The sequence below is a fragment of the Zosterops lateralis genome (assembly GCF_965231275.1).
Source record: "Zosterops lateralis genome assembly, chromosome: 1".
In the NCBI taxonomy this organism is placed as follows: Eukaryota; Metazoa; Chordata; class Aves; order Passeriformes; family Zosteropidae; genus Zosterops; species Zosterops lateralis.
This window is the reverse complement of record NC_139762.1, coordinates 101,071,411-101,097,178: the sequence shown is the minus strand read 5'-3', so window position 1 is coordinate 101,097,178 and position 25,768 is coordinate 101,071,411. Positions and strand designations below refer to the sequence as shown.

Sequence of the window (25,768 nt, the reverse complement as noted above, 5' to 3'; positions counted from 1 at the left end):
CGTCGTGCCCGCGCAGGGGGCGGCGCTGCCGGGGCGGGGAGGGCGCGGGGCCGCGCTCGGGGGCGCGCAGCGGCAGCGGCAGTGCCCGCCCTCGGCCCGCGCCCCGCCGGCAGCGCCCGCAGAGCCGCGCCGAGACACCGCCCGCCCGCCGAGAGGGAGCGGCGGCACCGCCGGCCCCCTCCGCCCCTCCTCCCTCTCCTCCGCCTTCTCCTCCGCCTCCTCCGCCCTCCCCCCTGCCCCTCCTCCCGCCGGAGCCAGCGAGCGAGATGGCGGCCGCCGGGGCTCTGGCGAAGCACGAGCAGATCCTGGTGCTCGATCCGCCTACCGACCTCAAATTCAAAGGTGAGGAGGGGGGAGCCCGGCGCGGCGGCGGGGAGCGGGGCGGCGGCGGCGGGGCGTCCCGTTCCGTTCCGCCCGGGCGCCGGGCCCCTCCGGGCGCCGCGTTCCCGCTGCCTCCCGCGGGCGGGCCGCGTTCCCGGGCGCTGCCCGCCCGCCCGCCGGGGGATGGGGGGCGCCGCCGAGCCGGCCAGCGGGATCGCCGCCGCCATCTTGGGATCCCGCGGGATCCGCCGTGCCGGTGGGATCGGCCGCCCCCTCCCTGCCCCGGCCCGGCCCCCGCCCGGCCCGCCGTGTCCCCGCCGCGCCCGCAGGCCCGGCCCCGGGGCAGCGCCGCCCGGGAACGCGGGTGCCGCTCTCCGCTCGCTGGCGGCGCGGGCTCCCTCTGGCAGCGGCGGGCAGGAGAGGCCCTGGGGCGGGCGGTGGGAGCGTTGCGAGGTTCCGAGCTTCACGGGGCTGCCCCAACGCCCGGCTTTGTCCCGCTTTCCCTCTCAGGCGCGTTGGGGCCCCGGTGTCCGGGCGGAGCCGGCGCGGCTCTGCACCGTCAGTGCCCGGCACCGCGCCCTCGCCCCGGCAAAGCGCTCCCCGCCCTTTCCCCAGAGCTGTCATGGCTCAGACGGGCTATCAGAGCCTGAACAGGGAGCTCGCCTCTTCCCCGGGAATGAGGGACACGGAATGCGTGCCTTTCGGAAGTTTTATGTGTGTTGCGTGCCGACCGCATGGCTGTGACTGCTGACGTGCCGCTGTCAAAATAGGTCCCCGCTAGTGCTGGTGTCGTGTGTGACCGTGGTTTTCTCTCCCCATGAATTAGATAGTTGTGAAAGGAGAGGAGCTGTCAGAAATGAGGGATCGTTGAAAGGCGAGGGCATGAAGAAAAGCATGACAGAACTTGTAGTTTTTGTGATGATATGTTACACCTGTAAAGGGCATTGAGAAAAATCTCAGAACCTTTCAGATTTGGAATCATCATTATTAGTTTTTTAAAATAGTTAATATTATGTGAACTTACATTTTAAAACGTTGTGACTGGTGTCAGCACATGTACGTGCCTAATATGTACAGTCTTCTGTTTTCCACTTTTAGTAGGCTCATTTTTCATTGTTTTAGAGGACAGAGTGGAATTTATGATGTTGTAAAAATCTTCCACGGACAACTAGAACAAATGAATGTTTGTATCAGAAAAGAACACTGTATTCCCACAAAATACCTTTGGTCAGGCCTAGCATTTAGATAAATTAGAAAACTATACTTGTTTTATTGATCTGTCAAATCAATTAAACCTCAACATCTTATTACGCATGTGAATTTCTTGATAGCTTCAATTTTAATTTTTTTTTAAATTGCACTTTTTATGCAGAGTCAAAACCCTTGCAGGAACTTGGCAGTTTCACTTCGGGTTTGTGTTGTTAAAATGCTGCTGGTCTGGCTGCGCTCACATTTCAGTGTGCTGTGTTCAGAACAGGTTGATGCAAGAACAGGTTGGGGGAAAATACATTATTTTAATTTTTTTTTTTAAATTAGAAAAATACCGTGTCTAATTCAAAGCCTGCAAATGTCAAGATGTCTTTGAGCTGGCACCAAGCCGTGTTGGTGTGATATGAAACAGTGTGTTGATAGAATAAATACTAGATTAGGAAATTCTGTCTGTGTGAAGCTGTTGTCAGTCAGTGATCTTCATTGTGCTGTGTGCTTATGCACTTAGAGCATGAAATGTGCATTCTTTAGGCATAAACTTTGGTTTCAGGCTAATGCATATATTAGGAAAATTTCTGTAGAGCAGACTAAGCAAAAACAAAATATGAAGCATAATGAGACTGCAGCACTCTCTATTACTGTACTATTGAAGTAATATACTATAGAAAGTGCTATCAATTGAGAGAGCATGGAATGCACTCTCAAGAAATATGTTCTGTTTATTACTTAGAGGTGTTTAGAATGGTTTGTGGGCCATAAACTAATCCAGTTCTAAAGTACTCTGTTGAAGAAGACAATATTGGCAGTAGGGAATTCTGAGTGTCACCTTTTGAAAAGTAATTGGTTAGTAAGAAAGAGAATATATGACTGAGAATAAATGTAGCATAGTGTAGGAAAAGCATAAAACTTTGTTAAAAGAATAAAATGACATTTTTTCAGTGCAGCAAGTTATTCAAAGTTATTTTATTGGTACAATCATATTTTTTATTATTATTAATACTGTTGATGCATATGTAACAAATCTTGTTTAAGTCTAAACATGTGAATTGAACAAATCGTTTTGTTGGTTTTCTTGCCTCAGAAAGTTATAATGGATTTGCTGACCTTTAGGGTAACGGTGAAATAGTGTGCCCCTTTACAACTATTTCATTAAAATATCCATAGTACTTATCTTAAGAAGTTGTTAACAAGGCTTTAAATTCGTCATTGCCTGATGAAATTGCTTTTTAAATTAATATAACCTAATTCACTCTGTCAGCAAAAATAAGGTCTGTAATACATTTATCCTTGAATTTTATTCAGCATGATTCAAGGGGAGCTCTAAAGAACATGTCCTGTGATAGCTAACACATTACATAGTTCCCTTAGTGTCCAAGATTGCAATCCTGTTTTTATAGTGCTTGTAGTCCTAGAAATTTCAGGCATTAATAGTGTTTGGGTCATGGTTAATTCCCTCTGTCCCCCTTTGGTAGGTAGATTTCTTTGGATTCTGAAATTATCAAGAATATCTTAAGAAAAACCACAAAACAAATAAGTATTTTTCATAGTGTGCAAATGTGACAAGGGGAAAACCCGTACATAAAAGTGATGAAACCAAGAGGCAGTTGATAAACTACGTAATATCGCTTTCAGACACTCAGTATGGAGCACTGAGAATTTGCCTGGTTGCAAAATTCTGGTCTTGTACCCAGGTTCTTCAGCCATATTGCTCCTGCAGGTTGGCTTTCTTTTGTATTCTAATGTATTTAGTTTAATTTCTGAAATCTGAAGTTGGAGTTTATTTAGGATTGGATAGGAAGAGTTGAAACACAATGACGCTTAAATGCAACCCATTTGGAAAGTGGAACATCTGCTTCTTACTGAAGTCTTCTTCATGTGACTCACACATGTAATCGTTGTTGGTAGCTCTAGTTTAGTGAAGATAATGGGAATCTGGAGTTGGTGTCCTGTGAGTAAATATGGTTTTTTAATTTTTTTTGTGAGATGTCATGTAGTTTAATAGCAACATTTGAAGTTTTAAGTTCAAAAATTTGTAGCATTTTTATGGGAACTCCTTCTTCCTTAAGCTGAAGAAGCCAGTTTTGAAATTTTAAGTAACATGGATTTAAATTGGTCTTGGTCTGTGGTCCTTTAAAAAAACCCAAACTTTAAAAACCTTCTCCAAATGTTTAAATCAGCCATAAGACATGCTTCTGCAACACCTAATTGAAAATCAACACTAGTTGATTTGATGAGCTTTGCAAGATTAGTAGACAGTGTTCAGAATTTGAATTTCATGTGATTCAGAAGTGTCTGACTAGCAACACAAGATTATAAAAATGCCTGAATAGTCTAAATTTATATTCTTTATTCAAGTTCTTGTTTACAAGTGTGTGAAGTCCAGTTATGTTATATTTGTAAAAACATCTCAAAATAATGAGCCACTCTTTTCCTTTAGCAGAAAGGAAAAAAATTGAAATGTGTCTGTGTGCAGTAGAATTTCTTTTTGATGGGTTGAGTTACTAGGAGAGATCAGTGTGACAGAGAATGTTTGATTTCTGATTGTTGATCTGAACCGTAGTCTAGAATAGTCAGTGTGTAAAATCAGCTGGTGTATGTTCAAATGACTTTTCATGGGAGGTAGAGAGCACTTCACTCAAGTATTGCGGCTTATTCTGAAATGCAGATTTCGACAACCTTTTAAATAATACAGAAATATTGCTGTAGATTATTTTGTAATCATTACACTGCTATTGGTAACACCGAAAGCCATGGGATATGTGTTGCTGCAAATCGAGAAGGTGGAATTTAGAGGCAAAAATAGCTCAATGTTAAATGCATCCCTTGCCCTCAAGGTCTGTTGCCAGAATTGGCCTATGATGCCTTTTGGTGTAGGCAGAGTTTGAAGTCCTCAAATGTGATCTTACTGCCTTACTTGTGTTTATCTTGATTATGTCAAATTTTATGCCTGTTTTCACTCTTTTCAAAGTACCAGTAAATTTATGATGTCCTGATTTTCTAAGATAGGTTAGAAAAAACGGTAATTGGGATGTCAATTTTCTGGTATATTCATTCAGGAACACTTTTGAAACTAAACAGTGGGAGTGTAGAGGGGGAAAAACTGGTTGTAAGTGATTACTAATATAGTTGTGACTTTCTGATACTTTGAAATGGTTCCATTTAAGTTAATATTTTTGCTGGCTGAGAATTGCATAATGGCAATAAAATGACTCAGTATACTAACACACAGTCTGACTTTTTTTCTTTTAAATACAAGAACGGTTCTTGGCCTTGTTTGCTCTTCCTGTATGTATAGTTCTATCCATTGTTTCATGGCTCAAATATAATATTTGTTAGTATTTTAATTTCTTTAAATTATACGTATTAATGAAAATCAAAGCACAGGATGATTTATGGGAATGTGTTGAGGAAAAAAAAGGAAGATAATGTTTTTTACCTGGTGTTGCTTATTAGGTGGTATTATGTTATACAATCGTCTCTACCGCTGTGCTAGACTGCATTTAAAACGGCCTCGTAAAAAGGGAGTTATATTGATCTGTGAAGTCAGGTGGATTATAGTGTTGGATTATATTTTGGCAGAACTAGTTTGTAGTTTGTTTTAAGATTCAGTTATGGAATATTTTCCAGTGGTGATAGAGGTATACAGCAGTGAAGATTTAGAAGCTTTGTCCTTTACCTGAATTTTATAGGGCTCTGTCTTACTTAATATTGCTGTTGCTTCACTAAACAGTGAAACACTATCCAAACCTCACATCTTGTCCTTCTAGTGTGTACCAATGATTATTGGTATAAAAGCTTCACCTTTGCATTGTAATTACTATAAAGTGCCTACTCATGCTGCTTGTTGATAGCATAAGCAGGTGTTCTAGATCACCACAAGACATTTTTATTAATATTATAAAAACATTCTGTATTATGCATGAACAGTGTACTGTTGTTCAAGGCCAGGTAGAAAAGTAGAAAATTTGAGAGGAGTTGTTTTATTGCATCTGTAAATAGGTCTGAATATTTAGTGCACTGACTGTCCATTGTGGAAATAGAAATTGTTCCTGGTTTGGCCTGACCATGGACTGCGAACATTTTACTTTCTGATCAACTTCGTCTTTGGGAGATATTTGTTAACCAAATACTTGTGACCATCAGTCACTAAAGGGTTTTACATGCTTCCCTTACGAGCCATGAATTCAGGTAGAAAAGGTTTCTGAAGAGAACTTGCTGTATTAGAAGTGGAAAACCAACTGCGACTAATTACATAAGTATTGCACTTTCCAGTTTGGAAGTTGTCAATTTACAAGGCTTGTGGTGTCAGATGAACCTGATAAGTGAGTGTAAGTTAATTTCTTTAAAAAGAAAAAAAAAAATCAGCAAAATGACTCTACGAAGATAATTTCTGATGTGGTATTTTCAAAAATAAAAATACATTAACACAAGTTAGAATTTTACTGATTTTGTTCTTATTAAGGTGGTAAGACTTTACTTGGGATGTGGTTATCTTGGCCTCTGGCTTCTCTTGCCTTTTAGTGTTGTTTTGGATTGTGTAAGGTTATTTCCTGGTATTTAAAATTATTTAGCAATGTAGATGTCATATTTCATTTTAGTATTTGAAAGTATTTAGAAATAGATGGTTATGTAAAGGAAAATAGATATTTTTCAGTTCATTTCTATATGAACAAGGTCTTGTGAATTAAGATAGTTTGCTGAATATTATCCTGCTGAATAGTATCCTGCATGTGTTTACTAACAAAAAAGAGGAAGAAAATAAAAAGAGAAATAGATGTTTGCATGAAATTTAAAAAAATAGTCATATCAGACTTTTCTCCCCTTTGTTTCTCAAAATGTGGTTTTACTTGGATTAAAAACTTACTCTGACACTTCAATGCTTGAATTGATCTGGCCTCAATAGTAAGCAAAGCCTTAGAGGAAAGAATAAAGACATTGGGGTAGATAGAACATGGAATAAACTGCAGTGTCCCAGATGGATGTGGCAGTCTGATCTGAGACCTTCTCTATCTGTGATATTAGGGATTGCCCTGACCCAAGTGCAGGACCTTGCTCCTGGCCTTGATGACCCTCATGAGATTCCCATGGGCCCACCCTTCACTCCTGTCAAGGTCCCAGTGGATGACATCCCTTCCCTCCAGTGAATCCACTGCATCGCTCCCTTGGTGTCCCGTGCAGACTTGCCAAGGGTGATGTCACTGCCACTGTCAGTGTCATTGATGAAGACACTGAATAATGTTGGTCCCAACATGCATCCCTGAGGGATACAGATACCACTTGTTGCTGATTTTCGCTTGAACATTCCAGCATTGACGCAGACAATTCCTTGTCCATCTACTGGTCCATGCATCAAACCCCTGTCTGTCTGATTTAGGGGTAAGAATTTTGGGAGGGACCATATTGAAGGCTGTACAATGTCCAGGTAGGTGACATGTAGCTCTTCTCTTGTCCATTGATGTCCCTATGGAAGGCCACTAGATCAGTCAGGCATGATCTGCCCAAGATAAAGCCGTGTTGGCTGTCACTAACTCCTTGTTTTCGATACATTTTGATATATTTTTGAGGAAAGTCTGTTCCATTTTTCCCTAATGACATTGGTATGGGGTGAGAGTGTGCTGGTACAGCTCACCGAGTAGGCAAGGTTAGGAGATGTGATGAATGCAAAAAAAATTTGGATGTGTGCTAATAATAAAACATTTTCTTAGAAGTGATGAAAAAGAAATAAAACTAGTGACTAGTACTTAATCATGGGTTTATTGTGAATGTGACAAGTCATGAAGTGGTGCATATACAGGACTGTAATTTTGTAGTGAGGAAAGCATTAATGTCAAGGTTTTTGGCTTTGATGAAGCTTCATCTGAATGCATCCCTGGCAACACCTAGTCAGATAAAATGAACCCAAATGGGAATGATGCAAAGACAACTTTATTAACACAAGTGAAGCAGAATAGCTTTAGCTTGTTAATCTTAGCAAAATGAAGACTGAAAGGGGATCTGATTGCCATCTATAAATACATCAGCAAGGTACGCACCGGGGAAAAGAAAATCTATCTAGACGAAAGGATAGGATTGGTGGAAAAATGAATTTGCTTCAAGTGGCTATGGATGTATTTGGATCATTAGAAATTTAGCTGAATCTGAATCATGTCAGTCTGAACCAATCTTCTAAAAATTATGTGGGCAAAAATAGTTTTAAACTCATCAGATACCATCTTACAAAATTATTAGTTTTGTGTGGATTTCAGGAAGCTTCTCCTAGGTCATGAGTTGACAATGTTCTTGAAAGTTTGGTAGGACATTCATGGTACACAGTTATGTACTTAAGCTAGAGCAGATATGTTGTGTTACATTCCAAGACATTAGAAAAGCTTGACTGAGATATGTTTAATTTTTTTTTCCTTTTGTAAAAAGGGATATTCATGAATTTAAAAATCATATACATGGGAGTAACTGCTTCATATGTGAAATAAACCTAATAATTCTAGTCCATAGGGGTATTACATTAATTTAACACGTTATCATGTTTAACACTGTTAAGGCCAGTAAACATAGTGGACCCTCTGAAAGTAAAAACTGTTTGCATTTTAAATTTGAATGTCCGCTAGCTGTCTACCAGGCGTGTTCTGGGTTATAGCTCAGGTTGGAACTCAGCTGCTCCTGTGGAAGTGACCTGACTGGTCCTGAGAAGCGTGGCTGCATTAGCTCTGCTCAGAACTGCGTGTGAAGTTGATGAGGAAGTGGAGTTTGTGGTCCTGCCTGATCGACAAGACCCACTAAATGCAACTTCTGTTCGAAGCAGGCGTTTGTTTACATGAATGACTGTAGGAAATGATTGTACTTGGCTTTCAGTGGCTTGGGAAATGGAGACATACAGCCTGTGCTTCCAGAGACTGAAAAGTCACCCTGGAACTGCAGTGATCTGTTGTTGTTTTGGGGAGGCAGTCCAGTGTCAGCCAGACCTGTCTGTAGGAGATTTTAATGTCTGATATACAAGTGTTTTGACCAGGCTCTGTGTTATGAGCTGAGGTTGGATGCCATGTAGCAGTCCAACAGATAAAACTGTTTTTGTTTTTTGGGGTTTTTTAAAAGAATTTCCTGGGCTTTTGTCCATGCTAGGAGACTTGCGAATTTGATTGATTTTTGAAGTTACTTTGTTACAATGTTGGGATACAGCTTGCAGGGAAACCAGTGAGAACCACAAGAGCTTTGGTGGTCTGTGCAATGTTTGTGTCTGGTCTCTTGTACCCAGTTCTTGGAGCACGCTGGGAAAAGTGCAAGGCAAGAGCTTTTGATCAGGTCTTCTGTGGGAAGACTGATTTTCTGTGTGCCACTACAGCTGTCATCTGAGATGATTACAAGTGTTCTGATTACTACTATACAGTTTGAAGAGTATCTTGTGTGTTGCAATGCAGATCAGTTAGGTGTATCCAGTGGGAGATTTCTTATAGGAGGATGCAAATGGATTTTAAGATGCTGGATATTTGAATATTTTAAGCAGCACATCTGGGTTTTTCAGCATCACTGAAGCCATTTGTAAGCTATAGCAGGTTAAATACAAAGCAAGTTTAAAGGGAAAACGGAAAGGGAAAAGTTGCTTGTTTATTTATTTCTGTTGATCAAATATGTTAGTATTCTGGAAATCTAAGAACCTCTGTAAATATCAAACTCATTAGTTATCCCATCTTATGCAAGCAAAGAGAATAGTTGCTCCAGCAGGAAGGGTTTATAGCATAGCCCTTACTGAACTAAATCTATACTGAAAGATTGTGTGTATATATCAGTTGCTTCAGGACTTTGGGGGGATAATTTGATGGTTTAAATGTTCAAGTTTAGCACCATTGAAATATTTCTGCTGTTCTTGTTTTTTCAGCAGTGCTTTGGCATGAATAATACTTTATGATTAGATCCTGAAGACTTTATCCTAGTAGAATTAAGAGCTACCAATTTTAGTATGCTCTAATATGTCTTCGGCAAAAATAACATAATCAAGTAAAGCTAAATTGCAAGTAAGAAATTCACAATATTATGGAGGTTAAGTTCAAGTTACTAACATCCGTTTGATGTTAGTAACCAGACAGTTCTTTAGTAATGGCATCCTTTCAATAGGAAAAATACCAAGAAAGGACATATATGACTTGGGCCTAGATTTCTAGATTTTAAAGCTTAAGCTAAACACCACCAGTAAGATCTTTGTATGAAGCTATTCTGTGTTAGAGCATCTTCTTACTAGTTATTGTTGTTAAGGCTAAAGAAATCATTGCCCATATTTAATGTTAAATGCAGGACAATCTACCTTTAGCCTACATTTATCTAATATATAAAGAAAATAATGTTCTCTTGACCAGAATTCCTGGTAATGATCTGTGACTGTACCCTTGAGATAGATGCTTACTGCATTTTTACTGTGGTTTCTTGGCTACTAACAATATTTCAGTCACAAGCTGGGGTGAATAAGGAGTTTTGATCCAAAAAAACCCCAAAAAAACCCAACAACAAAAACGTAATGAAATGTTTTGTCTGCTTTGAAATGTCACTGTGTTGTATTTTTGTCTTTTCTCTGACAGAAAGGCAGGCAAAAGGTTTCAGCTCCCATTTCTCTTACAGCAGCCCCCAGTAATGTGTGCCAGCATCTGCACAAGCACCTCTAATAAGCTGTGTAGCCGTATGCAGGCTCTGTCCCTTTGACAGAGGAAGATGAACTATTTTAGGATTAAGAAATGGGCATTGTCTCAGCATTTTTTAGAAAGAAAAATCTTACGATAGACACATCAGCAGCATGAATGCTGACAGCGTGTCATCGTGGAGAGCTCAGATAAAATCTGATGTTACCCCTTGTTAACAGTGGTAGCCTGGAATCAGCCCTCAGGAATTGTGGACATTGAGGTGTGTCAGCTTTCTTATAAAGCCTCTTTTGCATTCTGTATTTTACATTCAGGTTGATGATAAAATATAACTATTTCTCAAGTGCCAGGGTAGAATAAGAAATGAAAGATTCTGTAATGCTGTTCTAATATATGAATATCTTCCTGAGAGCCATGGTTATTTGTAGGTATAATTAATCTCTCACCTTCATCCAGTGATTATTCCTGATCACTCGTACCCATGTTTAAGTATTAATCCATAAAACCTAAGCTATTATGCTTCATAGACCATGAATAATTTTAATGTAGGTGATTTGTTAGAGTTAGGATTTTTCTTCTAGCTGGAGAAGATATTTGAATGGTCATGGCTCTGGTATTTCAAGAGGAAGGATTTATTTATGTTCATTGGCAATGCATGTTATATATTCAGATTTTTTTTCATAGAGGTCTGAATATTGATTTCTTCTAACGATTTATGGAAATAAACAACATTCCCTCTCTTTTGTGTTAGCTATGTCATCTATGCTTTTTTTCAGGAAGTACTATAAAATTTGATTTTGATCAATAAAGTGCTTTGTATATATTTAATATTAATTTTCTTATCTGATAGTCAAGGTAGTTTTGACTTGATACAGAACACAAGTATATCTCATTTTTAGATGTCTTTCCTTCAGTACCTCTGGTGGAAGATGATCTGGTCAAGGAATACTTAAGTAAGCCAGACATAGTAAGTCCAAGGACTCTGGTGGAATGCACACGAGTGCTGAGGGAGCTGGCAGATGGACAAACAAGCTGACAGGAACCTTGTGAAGTTCAACAGAAAGTGCAAAGTCCTGCAGGAGGGGAGGAACAGCCATCCAAGCAGCAGTGCAGGCTGGGATCTGACCAGCTGGGAAAGTGGCTTTGCAGAAATGGCCCTGAGTGTCCTGGTGGCCACCAAGCTGATCGTGAGCCAGCAATGTGCCCTTGCTATAGAGAAGGCCAGTGGTGTCCCAGCTGCATTAGGAGAAATGTTGCCAGCAGGTTGAGGGAGGTGATCCTCCCCCTCTGCTCAGCACTGGAGTGCTGGGTCCGGTTCTGGGCTCCCCAGTACAGGAGAGACATTGATGTAATGGAGAGAGTCCAGAGAAGGGCCACAAAGATGATAGACTGGAGCATTTTCCTTGTGAGGAAAAGATAAAAGAGCTGGGGCTTCTCCAGCCTGGAAAACTGAAGGCTTGAGAGAATCTTGCTGATGTATAAAATACCTGAAGGGAGAGTGCAAAGAGGATGGAGATGGGTGCCCATGAGCAGACCAGAGGCAATGGACACATCTTGAAACACAAGAGCTTCCCTCTGAACATGAGAAAACACATTTTTACTCTGAGGGTGACCAAGTAGTGACACAGGTTGTCCGGGGAGGCTGTAGAGTCTCTGTCCTTGGATATATTCAGGAACTTCCTGACCAGGGCACTGGGCAGCTCTGGGTATCCCTGCTGGAGCAGGGAGTTTGGCCCGTATGACCTCTAGAGGTCCCTTCCAGCCACCACCATTCAGTGATTGTTATGGCAAATGATGGGAAAGAAAAACAATTAAATTTTGGCCTTATTGAAAAGTTTTGTATTACATCATACAAACAGAGATTACATGGAGCTTTTTAAATTTAACTTTTCTTTACTCCATTGTTAAATTTTATTCTGGCAGAATGAGTATCTGAAGATCTTACTCTTTCCTCACAGGTCTATCCAAAAAGTCAGTTTTCTTGGTCTCAAAAATTTGTCTTGCTTGGTTTACAATATCACTATTAGTTTTTATTCTGCTGACTTAATTTATTACTCATTTATTAGGCTCAAACTGTCAAATGCAGTAAATGAGTTTTCCTTGTCTGCCCAACCTGACCCAATTGTGCACCCAAAGAAAACTACCTTGTCCGAGTTTTAGTTAAGGTGCATTTGAAGTGTTCTGTATGTTTCAAGTGCTCTTGGAAATTCAAAGGTGATGCAGCAGCTATGAAAAAACTGCATTCCATTTAAAGCATATAATCCCCATAGTTTTTGAAGTTAATGCTGTAACATATTTTAAGGAGTTTGAATTCCTTTTGCCAGTCTGTTTACTTTTTAATGTGTACTTATATTGTTTTTAGATGTGGCTGAATGTATCACTTTGCTGTGCCAATTTACAGCTTAAATAAACTTCAATTCAATGCATAAACTAGTGTTTTTTGGCAGACACAGCTTAGATACTGGCTTTTGCAACAGCTACAGTTCATTGTCTTAAATTGAAAAGGGCAATATGCTTAACATTTAAGCTGTTTCATAAAATGCTGTTGATTTTGTTTAATAATTCATGTTCATTTTTGTGCGACTCTACAAGTGATCTGCCTTCTAATTATCGAAGATTTTGTGTACTTTAATAAAATTATAATTTCTTCTTACCCAATTTTAGGTAGAGGTGGTATTTTAAGACAGGCTTTTTGTGTACATTATGACAACCTTACTGATTTTGAATGGAGCTTCTTGCTGACCAAACCTGCCCCCTTCTCAGAAGTGCTTTGTTCACTCTGTACTGCCAACAGCTGGAGATACTGCCATGGATCTCACTTTCCTGGGAATACCAAGCCTGTGGAAGTTTATCTAAGCTCTTCCTTTGCACACTAAGAAGGTCTATTCACATCATCATTTTTTCCTTGATGTTTGACCATTTCATATGGTAGAAAAATGGATTTTAAAGGTGGGACAGTGAAGGAGACCTGAATCTGAAGTGAAAATGACATCGCTGATGAAAAACATCTCTGTATATGTCCTACCTGTCCAGTAATAGGAATATTTTGGTTTTACTGCAGCATAACTGGCAAGCTTGTGGCAAGCTGGGAAACTTGGCACTGTTTCAGCAGTAGAAACTGGCTCTGCAGAATCTGTGGCATTTCTTCCTGCCCACTAGTTGCTGTATTCCAAGCTGTGTAGTTGCCAGAGGCAACCCTGGCGTTAATGTTGTGGTGACTGCACTGCAGGATAGCTGAAATAGAAACTCAGCACGTAAAGTTTTTTGGATATGTCTGGTATTTCTGAGTGTGATTAGGCAGGTGTCTGTCTTTCTTTTCTGAGGCCCTCGTAAGTCAAAGTGACGGGAAAACTTGTGGCATGGATTGTCACTGCTCCATTCAAAACCAGTTGGAACAAACTGGCACTCTCAAAGCCTTCATTCCAGGAAGATGCTGTAATTGGTGTCTTGAAACTACTGAGAGAGTTGTTAAATTAACTGTCCCCTCTAAAGTAGCTCTTGACTTCCAGAGGTTATTAGATTGAGATTACAGGTTTATAAAGCAGTGACCTCTTGTCATTAGACATCATGTTACATTGGTATATAGCCTGAGGATTTTATTAGTTGAATTACCACAGCTACTGTGTGTACACTTAGACATAAGCCTGTCTGAGATTTAAGTGCTTAAATAAAAATCTGCTTGGACCTGAGTGTCATGCAAGCAGCAGGTGCTATGCTATTTTTGAGATTATAATGCTGCCCTGGTGTAGCTGAATATTTACTGAGATGAAGTGGGTGTGCATTTGTCCATTTTGATGCATGAGCAGAATGTTTGTATCCATCTTTGCCGGTTCTTTTCCTTGTTTACGTGCAGTCTATGTAGTATGATCCAAACATTTCTCCTTTCTGGTTCTTCTGCCACTGCCCCACATTGTTCCTCAAGAATGGTGGTAGTTTAGGCTTTGGCACTTAGGCTGCTACTGCCAGCTTGTACTTTGTTTTCCCACTCCTCCAAAGGTAGTGGTGTTTGCATAATACTGAACTCTAGAATCTTCTTCAGGTGTTGCAGTTTTTTTTTTTTTTTGAAGGGTATGTCATCCTAACATAGATCATGTGGCTCCTCTGAAACATACTAGATTTTTTTTTTTTAAATTTACTATCCTTCTGTCTATTCCTGCTTAGATCCATGCTGTTAGTTTGCCACTAAACTACCAAACAGCTGGGATCTGCAGGAACAGTGAAATTCAGTCATCTTTTCCTTTTGTGCACCAATTTGTTACTGCCTGTTTATTGAATCTGATGGTTGCAAGTCTTGAGAGACTTTATAGAGCTATTTTCTTTAAAGCTTTTAGAAAGCAGGTGAAAGGTAAAGCTGTCATAAGCATCCTCTAGACCTTGAAAAAGATTTCAGTCACCTCTGAAATGTCTGATTTTAAAAAATGTCTCTGAGCTAAAAGCCTTTTTTTTGTGAAGCATCCAGGAAATGCAAAGAAGGTCACTGCATTCATGTACCTGAGAAAGAAAAGCAGATTTCTTTTAATTATCTGAGGTGTTGAGATTGACAGTAAATATCAGAGTAATTTGAAGAATGTTTTGAATCCTGTCTCATTATTGCACACTATAAAAAGGCAGGCATGAGGAGACCTTTCATGTCTCAAAAGAAACAGAACATCTTTTATTTTAGTTGAAGAACCAGTTTATCATTAGTTTATAAATTCACTGTTGCTTTTTCTTGCAATAAGGTGGTTTTGAATAGTATAGCTCCTTTTCTTGATGACTGTGCTTTTCAAAATGAACCTCTGAACTGTGTCTTTTTCCCCTTTGTGCAGACTGTCCTTAGTAAAAGTAGTTGAGAAGACTGAGAAGCAGAGCTCCTCAGGTTGCCTAGAGTTGCAATTAAAATAGTAACTCACAAGTTTGAAAGTCAGATTCAAAGCGCTGTTTGCCTCTGGGCACTGCAAAAGCAGTGGTTATTAGATGACTAATAGCTTAGGTGGTTGTTAGTAAAACTCCCTGAATAACTTCCTCAGAAATGTGTGTGTAGCTTGAAAAAAATATATGTTTTGTATATTATAAGTGTATCACTAGTCTTGGAATGAGAAGAGTATTCAGCTGCCTGGTTTTAGTTCAGTTTGTGGTGTGGGTGATGGGAGGTTTTTTTTTTGAATTTCCTCTGTAGGTAAAGACAGCTGGATCCTGCAATAACCATCAAAAGATGAGTGGCAGGAAACTTTCAAGTAATTTTGTAAATCTTAGTGGCTGTGTCAAATTTGCCTGGATTGAGAGGATGACTTATTTCTTCCACCATATAAAAGTCAGATCAGAAGTGAAATTTCAGACAAATAATACCAGTTCCTATTTTGTCAGAAGAACCTCAGTGAATGTAAGCCTAGTTCACATGTATCTTTGTCTACATCTCAGTATTCTGGTTCTCAGTGATTCTCTCTGTAGCCTTTATGGATTTGTGTCTTTGTGTTTTGTGTTAGAACTGTTTAAGGCTCTCTCAAAATCAAGTATTTGGAATGAGTTAGAGAAATAAAGGCATCAGCCAAATAGTGAGCCCTCTAGTGTAGTAACGTTTGATAGTGGGCAGAGCTATTTCCTTCAGAGAAGTGCAGACACCTCTATGGAATAAGGTGTTCAGAAGATAATTGACTTCCTATGTCTCGTGCAATTAATACTTTTATTGTGCCTTACCACTTGTTCTTATCACTTACATTTTTCAATTTAATCTGGAGTTTGCTTTTGTTGTAGTTTTTTGATGGAAAAGTTGTTGTGTTTTCAATACTGATAAAAATTACTTTGTAGTAATTTAATGTGTAGTTTTAAAGAAGTATAAAGAAGGTTCTTAATGTTCACATGGAATATTCTTGAATAAATTTTGTGTTCATATGAAATACCATTTTTCTAGAGCCCTTTCAGTCTTCCTTTCCAATGACACAAACATTAATAAGGGACACATAATTAATAAGGGAGATTAACACTGCTTAGAATGCTCTGAACCTTATTTTTCGTGCTCTTACTGTATGGCATTGCATGAAGGTGATCTCTGCTGGAAGATGTGCTTTTACAGTGTGATATGGAAATTATGCCTCTTGTCCAGACTTGGAAGGAATTCCTATCCTGAAGGTTTAACATAAATACAGTTTAGAGAGAGAGTACACTGCATTGAATACATAAATATAGCAACTACAACAGCAACTCTTGCTTTTCTGGTGTTCAGTAATAAACGGAGTATCATCTCTCCTGCTTATTTTGTGTTGAAAATAGGAGATTGATGCCTTGTTCTGTCAAATCTATAGGAGCTCAGAAGCCAACAAAAGTTGAAATCTCAAGAGCAGTGACTGTATTTTAGTCTCAGTGTTTCCTTTCTTTAAACAATTGAAAGAATGTGTTGCTTCTATTCCTGAAGAACAATTCAGGATGTGACCAGTACCTCCTAGGTATTTCAACTGTTAAGAATGATTTGGTAAAAACAGCATGTATGTCTATGAACCACTTGCCAGCAGCCTGAGTCTTTTGTAGTATTTAAGAGTTCTCGACTGCTGTAATGTATATTGTTATAACTAAGGTGATAGAGCACTCTTTGCATGTAGCACGGAATATGTGCCTAACAGGTGTATGATTTAACCTGCTCCTAGCAGTTTGTTGACAACAAGATATATTTTAGGTGTTACTTGTACTATATGAACAGATTTCTTCTCCAGAGATACATGTGTATTTAGAAAAGACCAACCTTTTTTCCAGGTCCCTTTACAGATGTAGTAACTACAAATCTTAAACTACGGAATCCATCAGATAGAAAAGTATGCTTCAAAGTGAAGACCACAGCACCTCGTCGATACTGCGTGAGGCCAAACAGTGGAATTATTGACCCAGGATCATCTGTAATTGTTTCAGGTAAAAACAAATATACACAGTTGTGGGTTAAGTGTTTTTAAGGCATTTGATGCCGTTCCCTAATGCTTGATCTTAAAGACTGTTCGAAGTACGTCAGCTTTTTAAAACTTTCTTATTTTTAAATAAAAAGGATTCTCCTCATTAGTGCAATGGCAACTTGATATAGAGCTTCAGTGATGCATGAAAAAAATCCTCCCTATAGAAATACTTGCCTTCGTCACATTTATCTGTGGTTCTCTGAAAGGAGGAAAAGCAAGTTGAAAATGGGCAGTGACATTAACAGTACCTTTGCCTACTATATTCGTGTTTATATCCTGAAGTAGAGCATTTCTTGGCTGCTCTGATGTGCTTAATGTGTAACATTTCATAGTTCATTGCATTTAAGAAAAAATTAGTTTACGATTGTATCTAGTTGCTTTTCTCAAGAAAATGGGAAGACTAGATACTAGTCTTGAGTTTTGGTAAATTATTTTTGTAGGTCATTCTCCTGACCATTTTGTGGTAGAATCTTTAGAATTAGAGGAATTCAGGTTATAGAGATCAGAAGCAATACAGGTGTGAACTCCCAAATCTCCTAGGTCTAGAAAACTGATTATTTTAGAACCCTTGGAGATCTCTGCAGCAAAGCAAAAGGTAAATAATGGAGGAATTCTCAGAACTTTTCAGATTCACATTCTTACACCCTTTGGGAAGTTTAAAAGAAGCTGGAGAACTATCTTCAAGTGATACATTCAAATGATGCAAAGAACCCAAGAAAAGTTTATGATTGATTAAAACTTTAGAATAACTTTCCTTGGAGGAGTTTTCTAATCTAATAGGATCTGTAGAAAAACCTTATTATTGCATACCATGGGCAGTCTAGCATGTGGTACATGTGGTACTCTGATTTGGGGATGAAAGATCACCTTACTGAGAATTGATTTAAGATTCAAGGAGTCAAAAACTTCTTTATTTCTATCTTCAACTACAACTTAGAGCCGTTTTACCTTAGCGTTGTGTGTTGGATCTGGTATCTGAGATTTTTCCAGTGGATAGTTTGATATCACAATCAAGATCTTGCTGGCGTTTTTCTTCAGGGAATTGAATAGATTGAGGGATTACATCCTGTGTGTTTTCATAGTTACAAATCATCTTTTAAAGCTTTAAATATTTTGGATTTTTTTAAAGGAGTCAGTACTGGAGCTGTAAACGATATTGTGTCTTCAGGATCTCCAGTAAAGAGAAACAATGTCACACAGCTTTAGTCTTCAGTTGGCATAGCAGGAAGTCTTTGATGTGCCTATTTCTGTATTACTGGGTTCTCGTGCAGTTATTCATCTACAGTGACCTCAAGATGTTTTCAAGTTCAGTTGTTTAGTTGCAGTGATTCCACAGTGCTTTTCAGAGCTAGGTTCTCTTCCCCAAAGTCTCAGCTTCATCTTTTTGTTTTTAGGCATGTAATTTCTTTAGGGTCATTTGCCAAGATACATGTGCAGATTATTTTTCTAATGACCCACTTTATCTCATTAGTTTCTCAACTGAATGTTTTCAGTGCTGAGTCATCTTTCATATAATTAAAAATAGATTCCTTTCATATTGTTGTGCAGAGAGAAATAACTATAGGATACTGTGGGCTGAAGTTCTTATGTTCAAAACTGAATGTTGAGGTAGTGTTAGCTGACTTCAGCCTGTTTAATGCATCATGCTAATTCAGAGCCAAGCCAGTTTTTAAATTCATTGTTGGAGATGTGATTTGACAGTCATTGTAAGGAAGTCCACTGGCATTTTATAATCATTTATTGCTTTTCAATTATGAATCACCAAGTAACCTTCTTCAGCCATGTTTTTAAATTTTTTTCCAAAAATACTAAATCCATAAGAGCTGTTTTTCTTTACCTTGATACCCTAAATTTACTATTTATTATCCTGTCATGTGTTGTTTGTTAACTTGTTAACAGCAATTGCTTCTTGTTGTTGTTGTTTTTTTTTTTTCATAATATAGCATGTTACTCTTGTTCCTTCTCAGCTTGTTACTGTTACTTATTAATGTTTTTCCTTCTGCTTTTGCATTTTTCTACTATATCAGTATCTCTACCATAGTTTTTTCATTGCTATAAAATAGGTACATATACAGATAACAGTTACAGGGCTCCATGTAATTTTTCTTACATTTTCCTGCTTCTCTTAATTTTGTGAAAAGATATACTGAACTGGAATTCCCATTCTATGGAAGACACGTATATGTACACTGCCAAATAATTTACCTTTCCAGTTCACTGAGTCCTCATCCTCTGGTAGATCAAGTTGCAAGCCTGCTGCCACATACACATATTTAGGTGTAATTTTTTTGGTAACTTTTACAGGATCTATTTGTTCATATTTTTATATGAAATGTCTTCTCCTGTAATAATTACAGAAATAATCATGTCAGCCACACCAGACTCTGACCTCTCAGTCCCTTTTTCTACAGTGTTTCCACTGTCTTTGCATTTTAACTTTCAGTGTCTGTTCAATGAGGAATAAATCTAAAGTGGATAGCATGCTTGTGTAGTGATTAGCTGAAGAATCACAGTGTTGTTTTTTCCTTTGGAACAGTAATGCTGCAGCCTTTTGACTATGACCCAAATGAGAAGAGTAAACATAAGTTTATGGTACAAACAACCTATGCACCACCAAATATTACAGATATGGAGGCAGTGGTAAGTAAAGTGGAGTAAAATGGCTGGTTTTTCTTAAAAAATCAGGCTTAACTATAAATGATCAATGTTTTTGCAGTTTCTTTTTGAAGAAAATTTGGGTTTTCTCTGAACAAGTGTGACTTCAAATGTCACAGAGTTTTTAATAAGAGATACAAGGTCAGTTCTTAGAACTTGCCTGTAGTGATTAACCTAGAGGTTATTGAAAGGAAATAGCAGCGAGTCTAAGGTAAGGTCAGTTCAGTGTTAAAATATGGGCATATTATCCCTTTATATGCAGCTAATTTGAAAGGGATAAACAGATTGAATTTGAAGGAATCAAGAGTATATTCAAGCAGCAAGCCTGAAGCTGTATGAAAATGGATTCACCTGGTATAAAAAGTGTTTAAGTGAAATGTTGAATGGGATTATAATGAATTAAAACATTTTCAAGATTAAGATGTGTCTTGAAAGATACCTACAAGATACCAAGTAGCTAAACACAGCACAAATGATAGATTTATTTCCTGTTTTAATACAACATGTTGTAGCTTTAGTTCTTAGGCTGGGTTGGTCTGATGCAAGATCCAGAAAGAAGATGCGTAGGTTTGTGCTTGTTCAGAAGTGAGGTGGCTGTTTCTGATTTTACTGGCTGGCAGCAATGGGAATGAAGCCCTCAGTTTTCAGAATGTGCCTTTTAGGGTGTGTGTGGACTCACATAAGTATGTCCTAAGGTGGAGGTCAGCGTTGCACATGCTTCTAACTCTACAAACTATTTGAAGGGATGCCTGGGTTCACACAGGTACGTTTGATGTTCACTCAGGGCAGAGGAGAGGGGAAACAAAGGATAAAGATGAGATTTTATAAATTGCTGAAATCCAAGACACCTTTTCAGGTTTGCACTCTATCCCTTAGTCATTGTGTTTTAAGAAACCACTGCATTGTCCACTCCCTGTTTCATACAAGCCTCTGACGGATCCATCCTTTCATTCAGTTTACTCTTTTTCATTTCCAGACTTGAATAGCCATTTCTAGCTTTTGTTACTTCACAGCAGCGAGTGTGAACAAAAAGCATTGTTCATAAGCAAGTCTGAAAATTGCAGGGAGGGTAAGCACAGTATTCAAATGTATAGGAAGCTAGTGCTAAAGAGCACTGAACTGTTGAGATGTTTGCATGATTCCAGCATGTTAAATGACTGAATTAATTGTTTTCTTAGTGGAAAGAAGCGAAACCTGATGAGTTAATGGACTCCAAATTGAGATGTGTGTTTGAAATGCCCAACGAAAATGATAAACTGGTAAGTAAGGAATAAGAAACTGTCATACACTGACTGGTAGGATCTCACAGAAATTTCAGGGTTTTTTTAACCTATTTGATTTAGTAATTAAATGAATTGATGGAATTTGTAGTAAATTAGACAGGAGGGGTGTTCAGTATATACATTTTTAAAGATTCATAGAATGATGGAACAGCCCAGGTTTAAAGGGACCTTGAAATACCATCTGGTCCAAGATCTTGTCCTAAAGGGAACACTCTGTCCAACCACATCTTAAAAAACTCCAGCAATGGAGAGCAGTGCCAAAAAGCTATCTTTTTGTTATTTTTCTACTTTTTAGTTTTCAGATGCAATCTCAGTTTAATCTTGGGGGGAAGGGGATGTAGGGATTGCTTTGTGGTCTGGGTTTTTTTTGGTTGGTTGGTTTGTTGTTTTTCCTTTTTTTTTGGTAAAGGATAATTTATGAGATGAAAGTGTAAGCTTCTTAAATGTGTGTTAAACAGTAAAAATGTAAAAGTTGAGTATTTATTATTGAGGCACTTAGTTATCTACTTTCTGGCTTTAATTTTATGAAGTGTGTAATGTAGTGAGAGAAATGTAATGGGTTATACAAAACTGCCTCCTTTTATACTTTCTCCTAAGAAACTGTCCCTAGGGACAGAGGAGCTTGCTCTTTAATTAAAAAAGTCAGCACTTCACAGCCACTCTTAAAGGGCTTTAGGCCCTTTTAGGGTCAACTCTTTTAGACCATTTTCCTTAAAATGCAAGATCTCTCCATGCTGATGTGTAAGAAATCAAGGAAGGCAGGCCAGAAAATGGTATGGCTGAGCAAGGGTCTGCTCCTTGCACTGAGGAATAAGAGGGCAATGAACAGCCAGTGGAATCTGGGACACATGACTTGGGAAGTACAGGGGTATGGTTTAGGGGTGTGTAGGGGTGGGATCAGGAAAACTAAGGCACAGATGAAATAGGATGTGGCAAAGATGTGAAAAGTAATGAGAAGGGACTCTGTAAGTATGGAATATGTCAGAAAAGAAAGGACAAGGAGAGTGAACCCCCCTGATAAATAAGAAAGGGGAATTGGTGACAACAAATAGAGAGAAGGCTGAGGTACTCACTGAGTTCTTTGCCTCAACCTTCACTCGCAGTCAGGCTTGCCATGTCTTGGAGGTTCTCATGGTTGAAAAGCTGGATATGAATCTACAGTGTGTGCTCACAGCCCAGAAAGCCAATTGCATCTGGGGCTGCATCACAAGAAATGTGGCCAGCAGATCAAGGGAAGAGATTCTCCCTCCCTCTACTCTGCCCTTGTTAGACCCCTTCTGAAGTCCTGAGTGCAGCTCTGGATTTCCCAGCATAAGAGGCATGTGGACCTGTTGGAGCAAGTCCAGAGGTGCTAAGAGGGCTGGAGCACCTCTCCTGTGAAGACAGGCAGAGAGAACTGGGGTCATTCAGCCTGGAGAGGAGAAGGCTTCATGGACACGTCATTGCAGCAACTTTTAACACAGGCAGATACTGATAGCACAAGGGGGAATGGTTTTGAACTAAAAGAGGAAAGATTTGGGTTAGATGTTTGGAGGAGATTCTTTACTCAGAAGGTAGTGAGGCACTGGAACAGGTTGCCCAGAAAAATTGTGGATGCCCCATCCCTGAAGGTGTTGGATAAGGCTTTGAGCAATCTGATCTGGTGAAAATTGTCCCTGCTGGTAGTGGGAGGGAGGGGTTGGAACTAAATCTTCTTTGAGGTTCCTTCCAACCCAAACTACTCTATGATTGTGTGATTTTGAGCAGAGCTGTGGGAATTAGATTGTTAATTTTAATATTGTTATTTTCACAGCTTTTTGTGACTTTTCAAAATTAGTAATGTGTATTTCAGATGCTGTGAGACTTAAATTTGATGTTTCTGCAGCACTTTATTTTCCTTCACTAAAAGGTATTAAAAGTGCAAACCATTTGTGTCATAGGACATCCTTCATAGGAGTTTGTGACATGACCTGTTTTGGTTTTAGTTTGTTTTGTTTCTTGCTTTTATTCCCCCTCCAAGTTCAGATGCTCTTTGATGCATTTTATGCCCTCTTTTGGGTGCCTCCTGGGTCAGTGTTAAGCAGCTAAAGTATTAATTTGTGTCTCAATAGAGTGTAGTACCAGGTAAATAGTACAATTGTCTCTTGATTTTTTAATACTTGAGCTAATCAGAATTGAACTGTCAGTGTGTCTGTTCAGCTTACTGTAAATATAAACTTGATTGAACTATATTAGTAGTTTAATAGTTTCACTTTTAGGCTGTGGATAATTTTTCCCTAGGTAAGTAAATTCTCAAATCATTCTTGATGTTTGTAGAATGATATAGATGCAAGCAAATCCGCCCCAGTACTGAACACATCGAAGCAGGATGGACCGATGCCAAAACCACATAGTGTTTCACTTAATGATACTGAAACAAGGAAGCTCGTGGAGGAGTGCAAAAGACTTCAGGCAGAGATTCTGAAGCTGACAGATGAAAATCGGCACCTGAGAGTAAGTTCTGTGTCCATGTCTATGCTGAAGTGGTTTCACTCTTCTTGATTAAAAGGTCTGGTTTGTAATTAGGCCAAAAAATGTATATTCCAGCAAGTAGATAAAGCTGTTGGAATGTCAAGATTGATTCATAATATGACTTTACTGTCCTGTATATAATGTATATTTTGAACTTGTCAGTGATTGATACCTTGTGATTGTCATGGATGAGACATTAAAGCTGCATAATTTTCTTAAATGAAGTGGTCCTGTTCAAGGTAATCTTAGTTAAGTCTAAGTCAAAGCTACTGAATTAGTAGCTTTTTAAAAGTGCTTTATCTATCATTAATAATGAGTAAGTGAGATCAAAAGCAGTAACATTTTGTATTACAAACAGCTAGTGAACAAGAGCAATTTTTTGACCAGAGGAGGTAAGCAAACACTACTTTCTTGTACATTTATGTAAAGGTGTAATTTCAGTGACCTGTAACTAGTCAATACATGACTTTACATGTCTTTTCTATATATTTGCTTTTGGAACAGTTCTGACAATTTCACTGGCCATGGTAGCCTTTTAAATAACTATGAAATAATATGATATCTCCACACCTGTTATTCTGATGACATTGACAGTAAACAAAGCAGATGTTTCTCCTTAACAATAAGGAATTACTACTAATTAATTTTAACACATATTAAGAGCAGAATGCTTCATTGGACTTAGCAAGATTTTTGCTATGTTTTTTAAGCAGAGACACTAGTGAAGAGAGAGTAGTGAATTATTTAAGTCCTTATTTAAGATACGGTTTTCAATGTTCATGTTTTGGATTTTCATGTGATGTAATGTTGTTTATGTTGAGGGCTTTTTTTAACTTTATTTAAATATTCACCAGTAAATATGGCCTTTTGAGTTGTTTTTACTATCCTAGTGATGTATTTGTTTTTTTTCCATCTGTGTTTTTTCCTCCCCTCAGGATGAAGGCTTGAGGCTCAGAAAGGTAGCGCACTCGGATAAATCTGGATCGCCCACAGCTTTGGCCCTCAGAGATAATGGCTCTAATTCTCTTCCTTCACTTCTTGTTGTAATTGCAGCCATTTTCATTGGATTCTTTCTAGGGAAGTTCATCTTGTAGAAAGAATGATTGAGAGAAGCATGCAAATCTGCAGCTTCCTTTTTTTTTGTTTTGTTTTGTTTTGGTTTTTTTTTTTTTTTTGTTTTCTCTTGGCCAGAAAAAGGTTTGTTTACCTACCACATCATGGGTAGTACGGCCCGAGCAGCCGTTCTTGTGTACAGCATCATAACAGGCTTTGCCTTTAATGATCTCGCACGGTTAGAAAACACAATCTGAAAAGACAAACTGTTCAGCTGCTGGACAAAATTGTACATTCAGTCATCAATAGCAGGTATCAGTTGCACAGTCAGTCCTTTAAGAAAATTCATAAATAAAGAATTGTTCTTTCTTTCTGTGGTTTTAATAAGAATTCAAAAATTGTTCAGAGTCTTGTAAATGTTATTTTAATAATCCTTTAAAATTTTATCTGTTGCTGTTACCTCTTGACAAATGATTTATTAGATTGCTAATCCCACTCATTCAGGAATATGACAAGAGGTATTCTGGGGGAAATGGTGCCTCTTACTGTGTAAATTTTCTCCTTACCTTACTTTGCTAATATCATGGCAGAATTTCTTTCTTATTCCTTGTGAGGCATTGTTGAGAGTTCTTCATCCTTAACAGTCCTGTCCCATAATATTTAACATGACAAAAGAAATAAAATTGTTAACAGATTTTTCTGCTGGGTAGCCTGTTTGTGTGTGTCGTGCTTTTAGAGGGGATTCTTAACAAGTTCATTGTTCATGGTAATTTGCTACTTGTAACAAATGGCTATTTTGAAGTTTATTTGCTTAAGTCTCTGGCTTTGACTGTTGTAATTGAAGCTTGGGAAGAAAAAAAAAGTTTCCATTCCATTTGTTTTAAAAAATGAACTGTTTTCTGGCTGCTTTCAGCTACTGAGAGGATGGTTATCAAACTTGTTTTGGGACAGAATAATTTGGATATCCAGCAGGTGCAAATGCCAGACATGAATGTTTTCAATATATTAATAATTTGCTTGGATTGTGCAGGAGTGTAATAATCAACCTTCTGTTCCATCTTTGGATCTTCTGGGTGTCTTCCAGGAGTCAACATTATTCTTTGATTTCTTAAGGGTACTTAATTCACATATATTAACTTACTCAGTTTATAATTCTGTCTTAGCAGATAATAAAAAATGCAAGTTGAATCGTTCAGACACCCGTAGTGAATTCCATGAT

General features: G+C 38.7%; 1 protein-coding gene across 1 annotated transcript; it reads left to right on the top strand.

The window, feature by feature from the left end:
* The first annotated feature begins 212 nt into the window (after positions 1–212).
* On the top strand, positions 213–25,258 carry VAPA (VAMP associated protein A). Its single transcript, XM_083857281.1, has 6 exons — positions 213–342; positions 16,878–17,030; positions 19,605–19,708; positions 20,902–20,982; positions 23,302–23,478; positions 24,432–25,258. The coding sequence occupies exons 1-6, from the start codon at positions 267–269 to the stop codon at positions 24,588–24,590; spliced, it is 750 nt and encodes a 249-aa protein (XP_083713407.1). The 5' UTR covers positions 213–266; the 3' UTR covers positions 24,591–25,258.
* Positions 25,259–25,768: the final 510 nt, after the last annotated feature.

Coding starts and splice junctions, on each gene's coding strand:
- VAPA (XM_083857281.1), top strand. CDS start 267: ATGGCGGCCGCCGGGGCTCTGGCGAAGCACGAGCAGATCCTGGTGCTC. Junction 19,709..20,901: donor TTACAGATATGGAGGCAGTG/GTAAGTAAAGTG, acceptor TTGTTTTCTTAG/TGGAAAGAAGCGAAACCTGA. Junction 20,983..23,301: donor CCAACGAAAATGATAAACTG/GTAAGTAAGGAA, acceptor TGATGTTTGTAG/AATGATATAGATGCAAGCAA.